Source organism: Bombina bombina, chromosome 11 (assembly GCF_027579735.1).
Source record: "Bombina bombina isolate aBomBom1 chromosome 11, aBomBom1.pri, whole genome shotgun sequence".
Lineage (NCBI taxonomy): Eukaryota > Metazoa > Chordata > Amphibia > Anura > Bombinatoridae > Bombina > Bombina bombina.
The window spans coordinates 128,601,695-128,614,301 of NC_069509.1; the positions used below are offsets into that span (position 1 = coordinate 128,601,695).

The 12,607-nt window shown below is 42.4% G+C and overlaps 1 protein-coding gene across 1 annotated transcript in view; it reads left to right on the top strand.

Moving 5' to 3' along the window:
* MAPK8IP3 (mitogen-activated protein kinase 8 interacting protein 3) overlaps positions 1–12,607 on the top strand; it is a 248,606-nt gene that overhangs the window by 115,583 nt on the left and 120,416 nt on the right. The window contains exon 9 of the mRNA XM_053695247.1: positions 3,790–3,908. Coding sequence (XP_053551222.1) covers positions 3,790–3,908 — 119 coding nt within the window. The remainder of the gene's footprint in view (positions 1–3,789; positions 3,909–12,607) is intronic.

Here is a 12,607-nt window from a genome sequence, read left to right on the forward strand (position 1 = left end):
ACTGAGTTTGCAATAGGAAACATTTTCTTAAAGACAGAAGAAGGGGTAAAGGGAACCCCCGGCTTTTCCCATTCCTGCGAAATAATGTCCGACATAAGTTCAAGGACAGGAAACACTTCCACAGATCTGGGCTTGACATCAAAACTCTATTCAGTTTATTGACTTTAGGAGTCTCCGCAACTGTAGGTTCAAAGTCCTCCAGAGTAGCCAAAACCTCCTTAAGTACAAACGTATGTGATCAAGCTTAAATCTAAAACTAATCTCCTCTGATTCCACGGTACTTACTACATTAGAATCTGAATCTGAGATTTCGCCTTCAGAGGCTGCAGAAGAATGGTCATCCTCAGATAGCTGGGATAAACTGACCAAGGCAGCCACAGCATTAGAAGATATTCCTGACTTAGAGGAAATATTCTTAGAATTTATTAAAAAAAATTTTTTTTTTTTATTTGTAGACTGAGTGGAACCGCAGGGCACTGCTTGTGTAACAGCTAGTGACAGGACTGAGGAGAAAGCTGAGGAGAAATCTGAGGCTTGTCAATGGAAACAAAATACTGAGAGGCAGCAGGCTCTGAGGGGTTAAATTTTGGAAGCATAGAAATATCTTTATTCTTTGACTGCAACATATTTGCTAGGCATGAGGAGCAAAGTTGCACAGAAGGAATCACTTGGGCTTCGCCTTCCAAACAATACAGACATTTATCAAAATTAACAGATAAATCTTGTTCCCTTTCCATTCTTAGGAAAAAAATCCACAGACTCCCAGAGAACTATATAAACTCAAGAATCACTGATTATCTGACTTAGATTGACATCGATAACAAGCCATCTACTAGTGCCTCAACCAAATTTCCCTTGACAGCCTCAGTCCCAAAAACGTATGTTAAAGCAGCATAATGATGTATTTTTTTTTTTTTTTTCGTTTTCAAAAGAGCTTTATTGACCATCATGTTCAGAGTACAAAAAAATAAATAAGAAGAAAAGGCAATGGTTGAACAAGACAAATATTAAAAAACATACAAAATACAGAAGTGATCTATAGCTCTAACTGAATGTCATATAAGATTTAAAAAAACATGATTCACATAGATGTTATTCAAATTAAAGGGACAGTCTACACCAGAATTTTTATTGTTTTAAAAGATAGATAACCCCTTTATTACTCATTCCCCAGTTTTGCATAACCAACACAGTTATATTAATATACTTTTAACCTCTGTGATTATCTTGTATCTAAGCCTCTGCAAACTGCCCCTTTATTTCAGTTCTTTTGACAGACTTGCAGTTTAGCCAATCAGTGCCTGCTCCCAGATAACTTCACGTGCACAAGCACAGTGTTATCTATATGAAATACATGAACTAACACCCTCTAGTGGTGAAAAACTGTTAAAATGCATTCTGAAAAGAGGTGGCCTTCAAGGTATAAGAAATTAGCATATGAACCTCCTAGGTTACGCTTTCAACTAAGAATACCAAGAGAACAAAGCAAAATTGGTGATAAAAGTAAATTGGAAAATTGTTTAAAATTACATGCTCTATCGGAATCATGAAAGTTTATTTTGGCCTAGACTGTCCCTTTAACATATCAAATAATTCTCAGTATAAGAGAATGGAACTTTAATGGAAAAGTTAAAGTGCAAAGAGGACTCATAGGCCCTCAACATGTCGTGTTCGCTTGATTTGGGGGAAAAGGATGTAGGAAGCTGGAGTAAAAAAGGGAGGGGAGAGAGGAAAAGAGAAGGGAAAAAAAGAGGGGGGAGGGGGGTCAACGAGTGACAATGTCACTAATAACAGTTTGTTGTGTCAGTCGTAGACGCATTCTAATGTCTCTTCACTAGCTAGTGGTCGGGAGTCGTTATATAAGGTTTCCACTCAGCATCAAATTTAACTATGTATTTTTTACAAGTGCCCTGCAAATCTGCCCAGATAAATCCCAACATGACGAGATTTGAAACATTGTCCCTTGACTCCATTACAGCTGAAGAGGGGATTAACCCCCCAGTGCTTGAGCCTTCTTCACCTAAGAAGGAAGAAAGCACTTACCTTAGAGTTGTAGCTGTGGGGCAGGCACAGAATCCCAGGTTTGACAGATCAAGACAACTTCTGACAGGGACCTGGAGAAAAAATAAAAGCAGTGTAACCAACCCTGGTTTTCCATAATGGGGGTTAGCATAATTTGTTGGAGGAGAAACAAGGACTACCCTGCTGACCTAACAGCCACTACAACTCTTACTCAAGAGAATTACATGGACACAGCATTACCCCTATCATTGCTTGCAGGGAAACTACCCATTAAAGGATAAATAAATACTGTAATATCTATCAGAGCACCATTTGCACACCTTCATGATATACAAAGGCAAAGAATGACTGGGGGTTATGGGAAGTGGGGATTCTTAAAGCTTTGCTGGGGTGTTCTTTGCCTCCTCCTGGTGGCCAGGATTTGAATTCCCACTAGTAATTACAATGGATTTGTGGACTCTCCATGCCATTGGAAAGAAAATATATTTCTCTATTCTCTATTTATATAGATATACAGATATAGATATATATTTTACAAAAAATAATGAAATATATATATAAAGAAATATATATTTTAAAGTAAAAAGAACATTTTCTTCTATGTGAAGAATGTGGGAGTGTAAAGTATTCCTAGAACCTTTGGGTTTGTCTCAGTTAGTCTAGTGCAGGGTCAGTAGCGTGAGAGCAATAACTAATACTTAAGTCTATGGGGATATCCGAAGTCCTGAAGTTAACCATCTGAGTCTTTTACACACAAGCGGAAAAAAATTGTCTACCACTTGTAATTTGGCCTTCAGACTTTTAATGAATTGTGAGATTTACTACTGAAATGGTCTGAAATGAGGACAAACATAAAATTGTACAGGGGACATGTTAGTTATTATTTTGGTGCCTAAACAATGTGAAGAAAATAGAGGAAAGAGAGAAGTTGAGAAAATTTAGAAGGTATTAAATGTCAAGTTAGCTCCTTGCCCTCCTTATTGTTAACTAGTGACGTGCGAATGCGCTGAAAGTGTAATTCGCTTGGTAGAACGAATAGTCCTGTGGACATTCGTTTTGGACAAAAGAATGTTGATAAAAACTAAAATCCATTAAAATTTGGTAATCAAATGTTATTTCCGTTTTTTGAATGTTACTTTCGTTTTCCAATGTTCAGAATTAGATTGAATATCCACATTCGAAATTTTGAATGTAACATTCAATTTAACAAATACTTTTTAGAAGTTTAATAGTTCATGTGGTAGGGAATTTAGTAAATTGCTACATAATAGATACAAATATATTGATTCAAATTTTCTATTTTGAATATTACATATAAAGAGAGTATTAGAAATATTATTACAAAAATATATATATATATATATATAAATATTGCATAATTCAATTCAAATTATGCAATATTCAAATTAGAAAAATTAAAATTGAATATTACATTTAAAGATAGCTTTCAAAATACTATTACATTAAACAAATGTTAAAATGTTGTACAAACATTCAAAATTCTAAATGAACGAACGAATGTGTTCAAATTAATTTCATTTTTCGATTGTTGCAAAACATTCACCCAGTCCTATTAACCTAATTCCCTAACTAATTCTATACCGATGTATTTGGTGCCAATGTGCTGACATTGTAACTGCAGCATGGTTGTTATATGTGCAGTTTTTTTGCCTGTGATCACCTTACGTTTCTCCTTTTTGAGTGCATTTTCAAGCATCTTGACAATATGCTGAATGATAACGTATATTTTTTGTTTTGTTTGCACAGTCCGACTCAGGGGATTGTAAATAAAGCATTTGGCATTAACACTGACTCCCTGTACCACGAGCTGTCTACAGCTGGATCTGAAGTTATCGGGGATGTTGATGAAGGAGCAGATCTGCTTGGTAAGCAGTGTGTTTTTAGCGCTAAGTTATAGTCTCATCAGTATTGTAAACCCATTATATTTGTTCCATTGAAGTTCAGTTTGTGAATCCGAATATCTCACATACATTTCTGTTAATACAACTATTTAATATAACTGGCATCTTTTTAAACCTTTGACATGTGTTGGTAGCAAAAGAGTTAAAAATTGAACAAAGTCACATGACAAAAATAGGAAATAAGTATACACAGAATGGCTTTCAAAACAGAGCTGTTTACCAAATGGCACAAACCAAATCTTTCTCTAAGAATTGTCAGTTCTGCTCCCAAAAAATCAGTTTATGGCTCTTAAAGTTTTGCAAAATGTTTGTTGCAGAATTTTTAGTATAATATTTTTTTTCATGTTAAACACATTGTGCAGATTACAAGTGGAGCACCATTTAGCGCTTTTGCTCTCGCATTAACTGCGCTAGAAGTAAACTTTTTGTGTGCATCGGGTAGTGCTCCTATTACAAGTTGAAAGTAAAAAGTTAATACTTGGGCTAACCCAATGCAGGCAAAAAGCAGAAGTTCAAATATTGTGTGTGCGATAACCTATTCCCCCCTAGAAATCAATGGAGCAAAAAAAATAGAAAAACACCATACCCACACGCTAACCCGAACACATATTCTCAAGTACGCTAACCCAACATAAAAATATGAATATTTCACATTACAATGTTCTTCACATAAAAGAATATGTTCTAATTATTCATAAATACATACATCTGATGCTAATTTGGTACAATATATATCTATACCTATATATATATATATATATATATATATACTGTGTCTTTTAAAAAACGTGCCTTTATTGTAACGTTTTGGGGACCGTATCCCCTTCCTCAGACAAAGTAGCACAGTGAAATGAACACATTTATGAGACAAACATCCAATGAAAACAAACCCCACCCCCTAGTTCAGAAGAAAAAAACGCCAAGTGGTTGTCCTAGCAACTACAATAAACAAACAAATTATTTAACACCCTCAATACCTCTCATCAATATTTGGAGGAATAAGTGAACATAAAACCTAACACCAAAAGATTAAAAATAGCTTAAGTTCACAAGCGCAATCATCCTTTAAGCTTAAATAATAATTATAGCAGGCTTGCATTGTAAACCATATGCTAGGTAAATGAACATTAGGCAAACGAATAGGCTGAATCGTCATATGTGCTCTATCAGCATACTAAACACTAATCCAAGCAAAAGGAATGTACCTGAAAATTCACGAATACATGCGAGGAGACAGAAGGACACCTGCATGCTGGCAATGTGTGTCCGATCGGAGGATCGCGTGTGATGTCATCACGTATACTCAGCTGTGTAATCAAAACACATAACAACTGATCCAGCTGATCGATACATTCACTGTTACTACGTGGAGAAAAAGAAAGTATATGGGCACAGGAACGAATATAGGTTAAGCAAAAATACGGAAGGATAACATTATATGCAGCCCAAATGTGGTGCAATATGGCTAAGGGCATAATAATGCAGCAAGCATGTATTGACAATTGTCAGGGTGCAGGAATCAGACTGAGACAAGAAGTGCAAAAATAATCATACCTTTCTTAATAACAAAAAAATAATAAAAAGTCCACAAGTCAAATAACAAGCCAGGAGTCAAAACCAGAGCTGGTAGTCAGACGAGCCGAGTCAGGAGCCAGACGAGCTGTAATCAGGAACAAGGAAAACAGCAGAGTTAGGAACAAGCCAGGGATCAGGAACCAGGAAGGACGTCAGACAGCCAGGTAATGCACAGGAACTCCCACAAACAGGTCTGAGACAGCGCAAAGGCAAAGCATACTGAACAGAGGCCCTTTAAATAATAAGTGATGACATCACAATTCTGAGACTGCATCCTGTCTCACACAGATGATGCACACCAGTCTGGCCATAAAAGGAAGTGCAGGAAATGAGCAGCATCCCCCACAATGCACCATAGTCAGCAAGAGAGGCGAGTAAAATGGCTGCCAGCAGCACATGGCAAACAAAACAGGGAAAAAACCCTGACAGTACCCTCCCCTCAACGACCCCTCCCCCACGGGAGGACAAAAGGCTTATTGGGGAAACGGGCATGGAAGGCACGGAGGAGGGCGGGAGCATGAACATCAGAGGAGGGAACCCAAGAACGCTCCCCAGACCGTAGCCCCTCCAGTGAACCAAATACTGTACACGGCCCCTGGACATACGAGAGTCAATAATGCTGCTGACCTCATACTCCTCATGGTTGTCAACAAAGATAGGATGGGGACGAGGCAACACAGTGGTAAACCGATTACAAACCAATGGTTTCAAGAGGGAGACATGAAAAACATTGGAGATGCGCATTGCAGGAGGAAGGTCAAGAGTGTAGGCCACAGGATTGACCAGTCGGAGTATTCGAAAAGGACCAACATAACGGGGAGCCAGTTTATTGGAAGGCACACAAAGGTTCAAGTTGCGGGAGGACAGCCAGACTCTCTCACCAACCTGGTAGGAAGGCTCGGACAGACGCCTACGATCAGCCTGGAACTTTTGGCGCTGCATAGAACGATGAAGGCAATCCTGAATCTGCACCCACGTGGAACGGAGTTGCGGTAGATGCTCCTCCAAAGCCAGAATACCCTGAGACATGAATGAATCGGGCAACAAGGATGGTTGAAACCCATAATTCGCCATGAACGGGGATAACTTGAAGGAAGCATTAATAGCACTATTACAAGCAAACTCTGCCCAAACTCTGCCCAAGGTAACAGTTCAGACCAATTATTGTGGTGATCTGAGACATAGCAACTGAGGAACTGTTCCAGAGCTTGATTAGACAGTTCCGCAGCCCCATTGGATTGAGGGTGATATGCCGAGGAAAAGGAAAGCTGGATCCCCATTTGAGCACAAAAGGAACGCCAAAATCTGGAGACAAACTGGCTACCCCGGTCCGACACTATCTCCTTGGGTAACCCATGTAAACGGAAGACCTCCCGGGCAAAAATTGAAGCAAGCTCCTGAGCGGTAGGCAACTTCATCAAGGGAATGCAATGTGACATTTTAGATAAACGGTCAACCACCATAAGGATAACAGTATTGCCATTGGAAACAGGGAGCTCGACAATGAAGTCCATGGAAAGATGTGTCCAAGGACGCTCACCATTAGCAATAGGTTGAAGAAGACCCACAGGAAGACGTTGAGTAGTCTTATTCTGTGCACAAACTGAGCAGGAGGCAACATACGCAGCAACATCAGAACGAAGACCTGGCCACCAGAATTGTCGAGTGACAGACCAAAACATTTGGTTCTTGCCTGGGTGACCTGCGGCTTTAGGATAGTGGTAAGCGTGCAAAAGTTTAGTTCGAAGATTCTCGGGAACAAAACACTTACCACTAGGTTTCTCAGGAGGTGCATTGGTTTGTGCAGCCAGGATCTCCTCCCCCAAGGGAGAAGTCAAATTAGTACGTATGGTAGCTAAAATATGGTCAGGTGGTATAACAGGAGTAGGTACAGACTCCTCCTTGGACAGCGGAGAAAATTGTCGAGAGAGGGCATCAGCCCTAACATTCTTACTACCAGGCAGGTAGGAGACCACATAATTAAACCAAGACAAAAATAGCGCCCATCTGGCCTGTCGGGGCGACAAACGTTTTGTTTCAGATAGATAAGTTAAATTCTTGTGGTCAGTAAGAATGAGCACTGGCACGCTAGTACCCTTGAGAAGATGCCTCCATTCCTTGAGTGCCAAAATTATGGCCAGTAATTCCCTGTCGCCAATTTCATAATTCCACTCTGCTGGAGACAATTTCTTAGAGAAGAAACCACACGGATGCAAGGAACCGTCAGGCGTAGGACGTTGAGACAAGAGGGCACCTACTCCAGTCTCAGACGCATCGACCTCAAGTACGAAAGGCAGGACAGAGTTAGGATGAGCCAGAACTGGAGCGGCAGCAAAGGCAGTCTTAAGACTATCAAAGGCCTTAATGGCAGTAGGTGACCAATGGAGTGGATCATTCTCTTTACGGGTCATGTCTGTGATAGGTTTGACCAAGGAAGAAAAGTTTTTAATAAACTTTCTATAGATATTGGTGAACCCCAAAAAACGTTGAATAGACCGAAGACCAACTGGGCGAGGCCACTGCAGAACTGCAGATAACTTGTCAGGATCCATGGAGAACCCTGCAACGGAGATAACATAACCTAGGAAGGTTACTTGAGTCTGATGGAACTCACATTTCTCGAGTTTACAAAACAGGCCGTTCTAATGTAGTCTCTGAAGAACCCGTGTAACATCAGAACGATGAGCCTCAAGTGTGGGTGAGTGTATGAGGATGTCGTCTAAGTACACCACAACACACTGTTGCAACATATCTCGTAGGACATCATTTAATAAATTCCTGGAAAACAGCAGGAGCATTACATAGGCCAAAGGGCATTACAAGATACTCATAATGCCCACTCCTGGTGTTAAACGCTGTTTTCCATTCGTGGCCCTCCTTGATCCTAACGAGATTGTACTCTCCTCTCAAATCAAGTTTAGTAAAGACCGTAGCTCACTTGAGGCGGTCAAAGAGTTCCGTAATGAGCGGAATAGGGTAAGCATTCTTAATGGTAAGACGATTAAGACCTCTATAATCGATGCATGGTCTTAACTCGCCACCCATTTTCTTAACAAAGAAGAAGCCAGCCCCTGCAGGAGAGCAGGCTTTGCGGATGATCCCCCGCGACAGAGCATCGGCAACATTCTCCTCCATAGCACAATTCTCTGCAACAGACAGAGGGTAAACCCGGCCCCGAGGAGCAATGGCTCCGGGTTGCAGGTCTATGGCACAATTGTAAGACCGGTAAGGAGGCAATGTACCGGCATGCACCTTGTCAAAAACGTCTAGGAACTCTTCTTACTCCTCTGGCAATTGAGATACCGAAGAAGTGCACAAGACTTTAACTGGTTTCCGAAGACAAGTGGAAATACATTGCGGGGACCACGACAAAATTTCGGACCTGCGCCAGTCGAGACTGGACTTGTGCTTTTGGAGCCAGGGATAACTCAGAACAACCGGAAAATGCGGAGAGTTTATCACCTGGAAATGGAGGGTTTCAAAATGGAGAGCCCCAACAGCCATGGACAACGGAGCAGTTTCGTGAGTAACGAGTGCGGGCTGAAGGGGCCTGCAATCAATGGGCTCAATAGCAAGCGGAACGGACTGAGGCAAAACAGGAATGGAGTGCTTTGATACAAAAGCACTGTCAATCAAATAGCCCGCAGCACCGGAGTCAACAAGAGCCTGGGTGACTATGGAGGAGTCCATCCAGGAAAGGACAACCGTGACCAAAGGTTTCTCCTTAAGCGGTTCCTGGGACAAGGATAAACCACCCAAGGTCTGCCCCCGACAGGACCTTAGGTGTGAGCGTTTCCCGGCCGTGTAGGACAAGACTTCAAAAGGTGGCCCTGTAACCCACAATAGAGGCAGAGCCCCTTCCTCCTCCTAAAGGCCCTCTCCGCCGCGGAGAGACGCGTGAATCCCAGCTGCATCGGCTCAGCAGTACCTGGTGACTCTGGACCAGGAGGCATGGGAGGAGAGGGAGGCATGGGTGGGAACGAACACGTAGGAGACAGCGGAACAGGAGACTTCCGCAAGCACCCCTTGAAAGAGGGCCTCTCTTTGAATCTGATGTCAATTAGGATTAAAAAAGACACCAATGCCTCAAGATCCTCTGGTAAATCTCTGGCAGCAACTTCGTCTTTAATCGCATCAGAGAGCGATTAAGAAGGCGGCAACAAGGGCTTCATTGTTCCAACCAACCTCTGCGGCAAGCGTATGGAACTCAATAGCATACTGAGCAACAGATCTTGTACCTTGCTGAATGGACATGAGTCGTTTAGCAGCAGAAGAGGAGCGAGCCGGAACATCAAATACCCTTTGAAAGGAGGCCACAAATTCAGGGTAATTTGAAATCACAGGTTTATTAGTCTCCCACAAGGGTTTAGCCTAGGCAAGAGCTGTGTCAGAGAGTAACGAGATGAGAAATCCCACCTTAGCTCTGTCAGAGGGAAACGTCTGAGGTAACATCTCAAAGTAAATGCCCACCTGGTTCAAAAACCCTCTGCACTGAATAGGATCGCCTCCATATCGCTGAGGTAGAGGTGCAGAACCGGACATGCTCCTGGTAGGACTAGGTGCAGCAGCGGAAACAGGAGCAGCCATAACTTGTAGGACACTTTGGTCCAAATGTGCAGTGCGAGTCAGCGGGGTTTGCAGGGCTAGTGCAAATTGATCCTGGAAATGATGGCAGGTAAATGTGGATTATTAGCACCATCAGGATTCATGGCCTTTGCATAATGTCAGGGTGCCAGGAATCGGACTGAGACGAGAAGTGCAAAAATAATCACACCTTTATTAATAACAAAAAAATAATAAAAAGTCCACAAGTCAAATAACAAGCCAGGAGTAAAAACCAGAGCTGGTAGTCAGACGAGCCGAGTCAGGAGCCAAAGCGAATAGTCAGACGAGCCGGAATCAGGAACAAGGAAAACAGCAGAGTCAGGAACAAGCCAGGGATCAGGAACCAGGAAGGACGTCAGACAGCCAGGTAATACACAGGAACTCCCACAAACAAGTCTGAGACAACGCAAAGGCAAAGCATACTGAACAGAGGCCCTTTAAATAATAAGTGATGACATCACAATTCTGAGACTGAATCCTCTCACACAGATGATGCACACCAGTCTGGCCATAAAAGGAAGTGCAGGAAATGAGCAGCATCCCCCACAATGCACCATAGTCAGCAAGAGAGGTGAGTAAAATGGTTGCCAACAGCACATGGCAAACAAAACAGGGAAAAAAACCTGACAACAATATAAAGACATAAGCATAGAGTCAGCATATAATAGGGAAAAGCTGCATCATACATGGGTGGCACTTTTAGGATGTATGAAATACAGAGTTGACCAAATACAAAAATATTAACGTTAAAAATAAAAATAAAATTAGAATTAGTGCCCATACATTGCACTAGTACCAACCAATAGAATCATAGACATCCATAGGGGTAGACAATATAGATATATTATGCTCACAGGGGGCACATCATAAGTACTCATTGAGTGCAGGAACAATACTATTGAGATGATCACAAATATTGAATTTGCAAACGGATCATGGGCTCTAAGTGTGGATCATATGGACAAACTCATTAAAGGAAGCGGTGCCAATCAAGCATTGCCCATATACTTTATACTTCCTTTATCTCCCCGTAGTGACAGTGAATTTATCGATCGGCTGGATCAGCTGTTATGTGTTTTGATTACACAGCTGAGTATACATGATGACGTCACACGCGATCCTCCGATCGGACACACACTGCCAGCACGCAGGTTGTTTGGTGTCCTTCTGTCTCCTCGCATGTATTCGTGAATTTCCATCTAAAGGGGAGGAGAGTCCACGGCTTCATTCACTACTATTGGGAATTAAGAACCTGGCCACCAGGAGGAGGCAGAGACACCCCAGACAAAGGCTTAAATACCTCTCCCACTTTCCTCACCCCCCAGTCATTCTTTGCCTTTCGTCACAGGTGGATTGCAGAGGAGTACCGGAGTTTCGGAGTAGTCTCTTATGGAGGGTAGTACTCTTCGCAGTGGGACTGGAGTTTTAAGTAGTCCTGTCAGTCTCTCAGTGAGGGCCTGGGCGAAAGTTAGAGTCCGGAAGTTGCAGTAAGTTTCTTTCTGCGAAACCATCCCAACTCAGATTAACAGCTCCTCAAGCAATCAGCATTGTCGAACTTCGTTTCGCTGTCTGCTTTCTTCTCTCAAGTCCATGGCGGAGGCGATGCTACTATTCGTCACACTTAAAAGGCTGTGTTCCTGTTCCACGGTGTAGATTCTGGTAAGATCGTTTCATTTTTAATTGATGATGATAATGATGATAACATAGAAGTCAGCGTCACAGTGTGGCGCTTTTTTTCTCTTTCAAGAATCAAGGGTTAATATTCCTGGGAGGGGGATTATTAAACAGGGGGGGGTTATACATAATATTGTTTATTGTGTCATTGCTGCTTTATGTGCGAGATGAGGCTCTGGCAATGTGTGGAACTTTCAGGTGGCTTGCGGGAATCTTGTGCGGCCATTTTTGGCGCCTTTTTCCTAGTGCAGGGGCGGTCCTGCCAGGCATTCCACGTGACGGGGTGTGTGTATCCTTCTCTGTGGATCTGTGGCGCAGGAGACATAGTGGTTTCTGTAGTCCGGGTCATAGGAGGTGGTGAGTGCCCCGGCCATTGGTGGTATATGGTGCCTTTTTTTGTAAATTAAGTTAGTCTTCCCTTAAACGCAAGCGATGGAGGACTCTAACGCGTTAGAGTGCTCTCCCTCCTTAACAAAGTCTCGTTCCTGTGTTTAGTTTGAGGAGGTTCTGGTAGATCAGCCTGCTCAACTATGTTCCACATGCCTTGATAAAGTTGCAACATCTAAATGTAAACGGATGTCTAGTACTACTGAGCCGTCCACCTCTGAGGGTTATTCGTCCCGTGGGGTGCTTTCCCTGCATTCATCTCCTATTGCATATGCAGCGCCCCGGGGTCCCACCGTTACTCCTTCGGGAGAGATTTGTTGGCCATCAGACTTTGCGGACCAACTGGAATCGGCGGTTTCTAAGGTGATCCATGCCTTACCACGTTCTGTTAAGCGCAAGCGTAGGGTGTATCATGGTGGCTC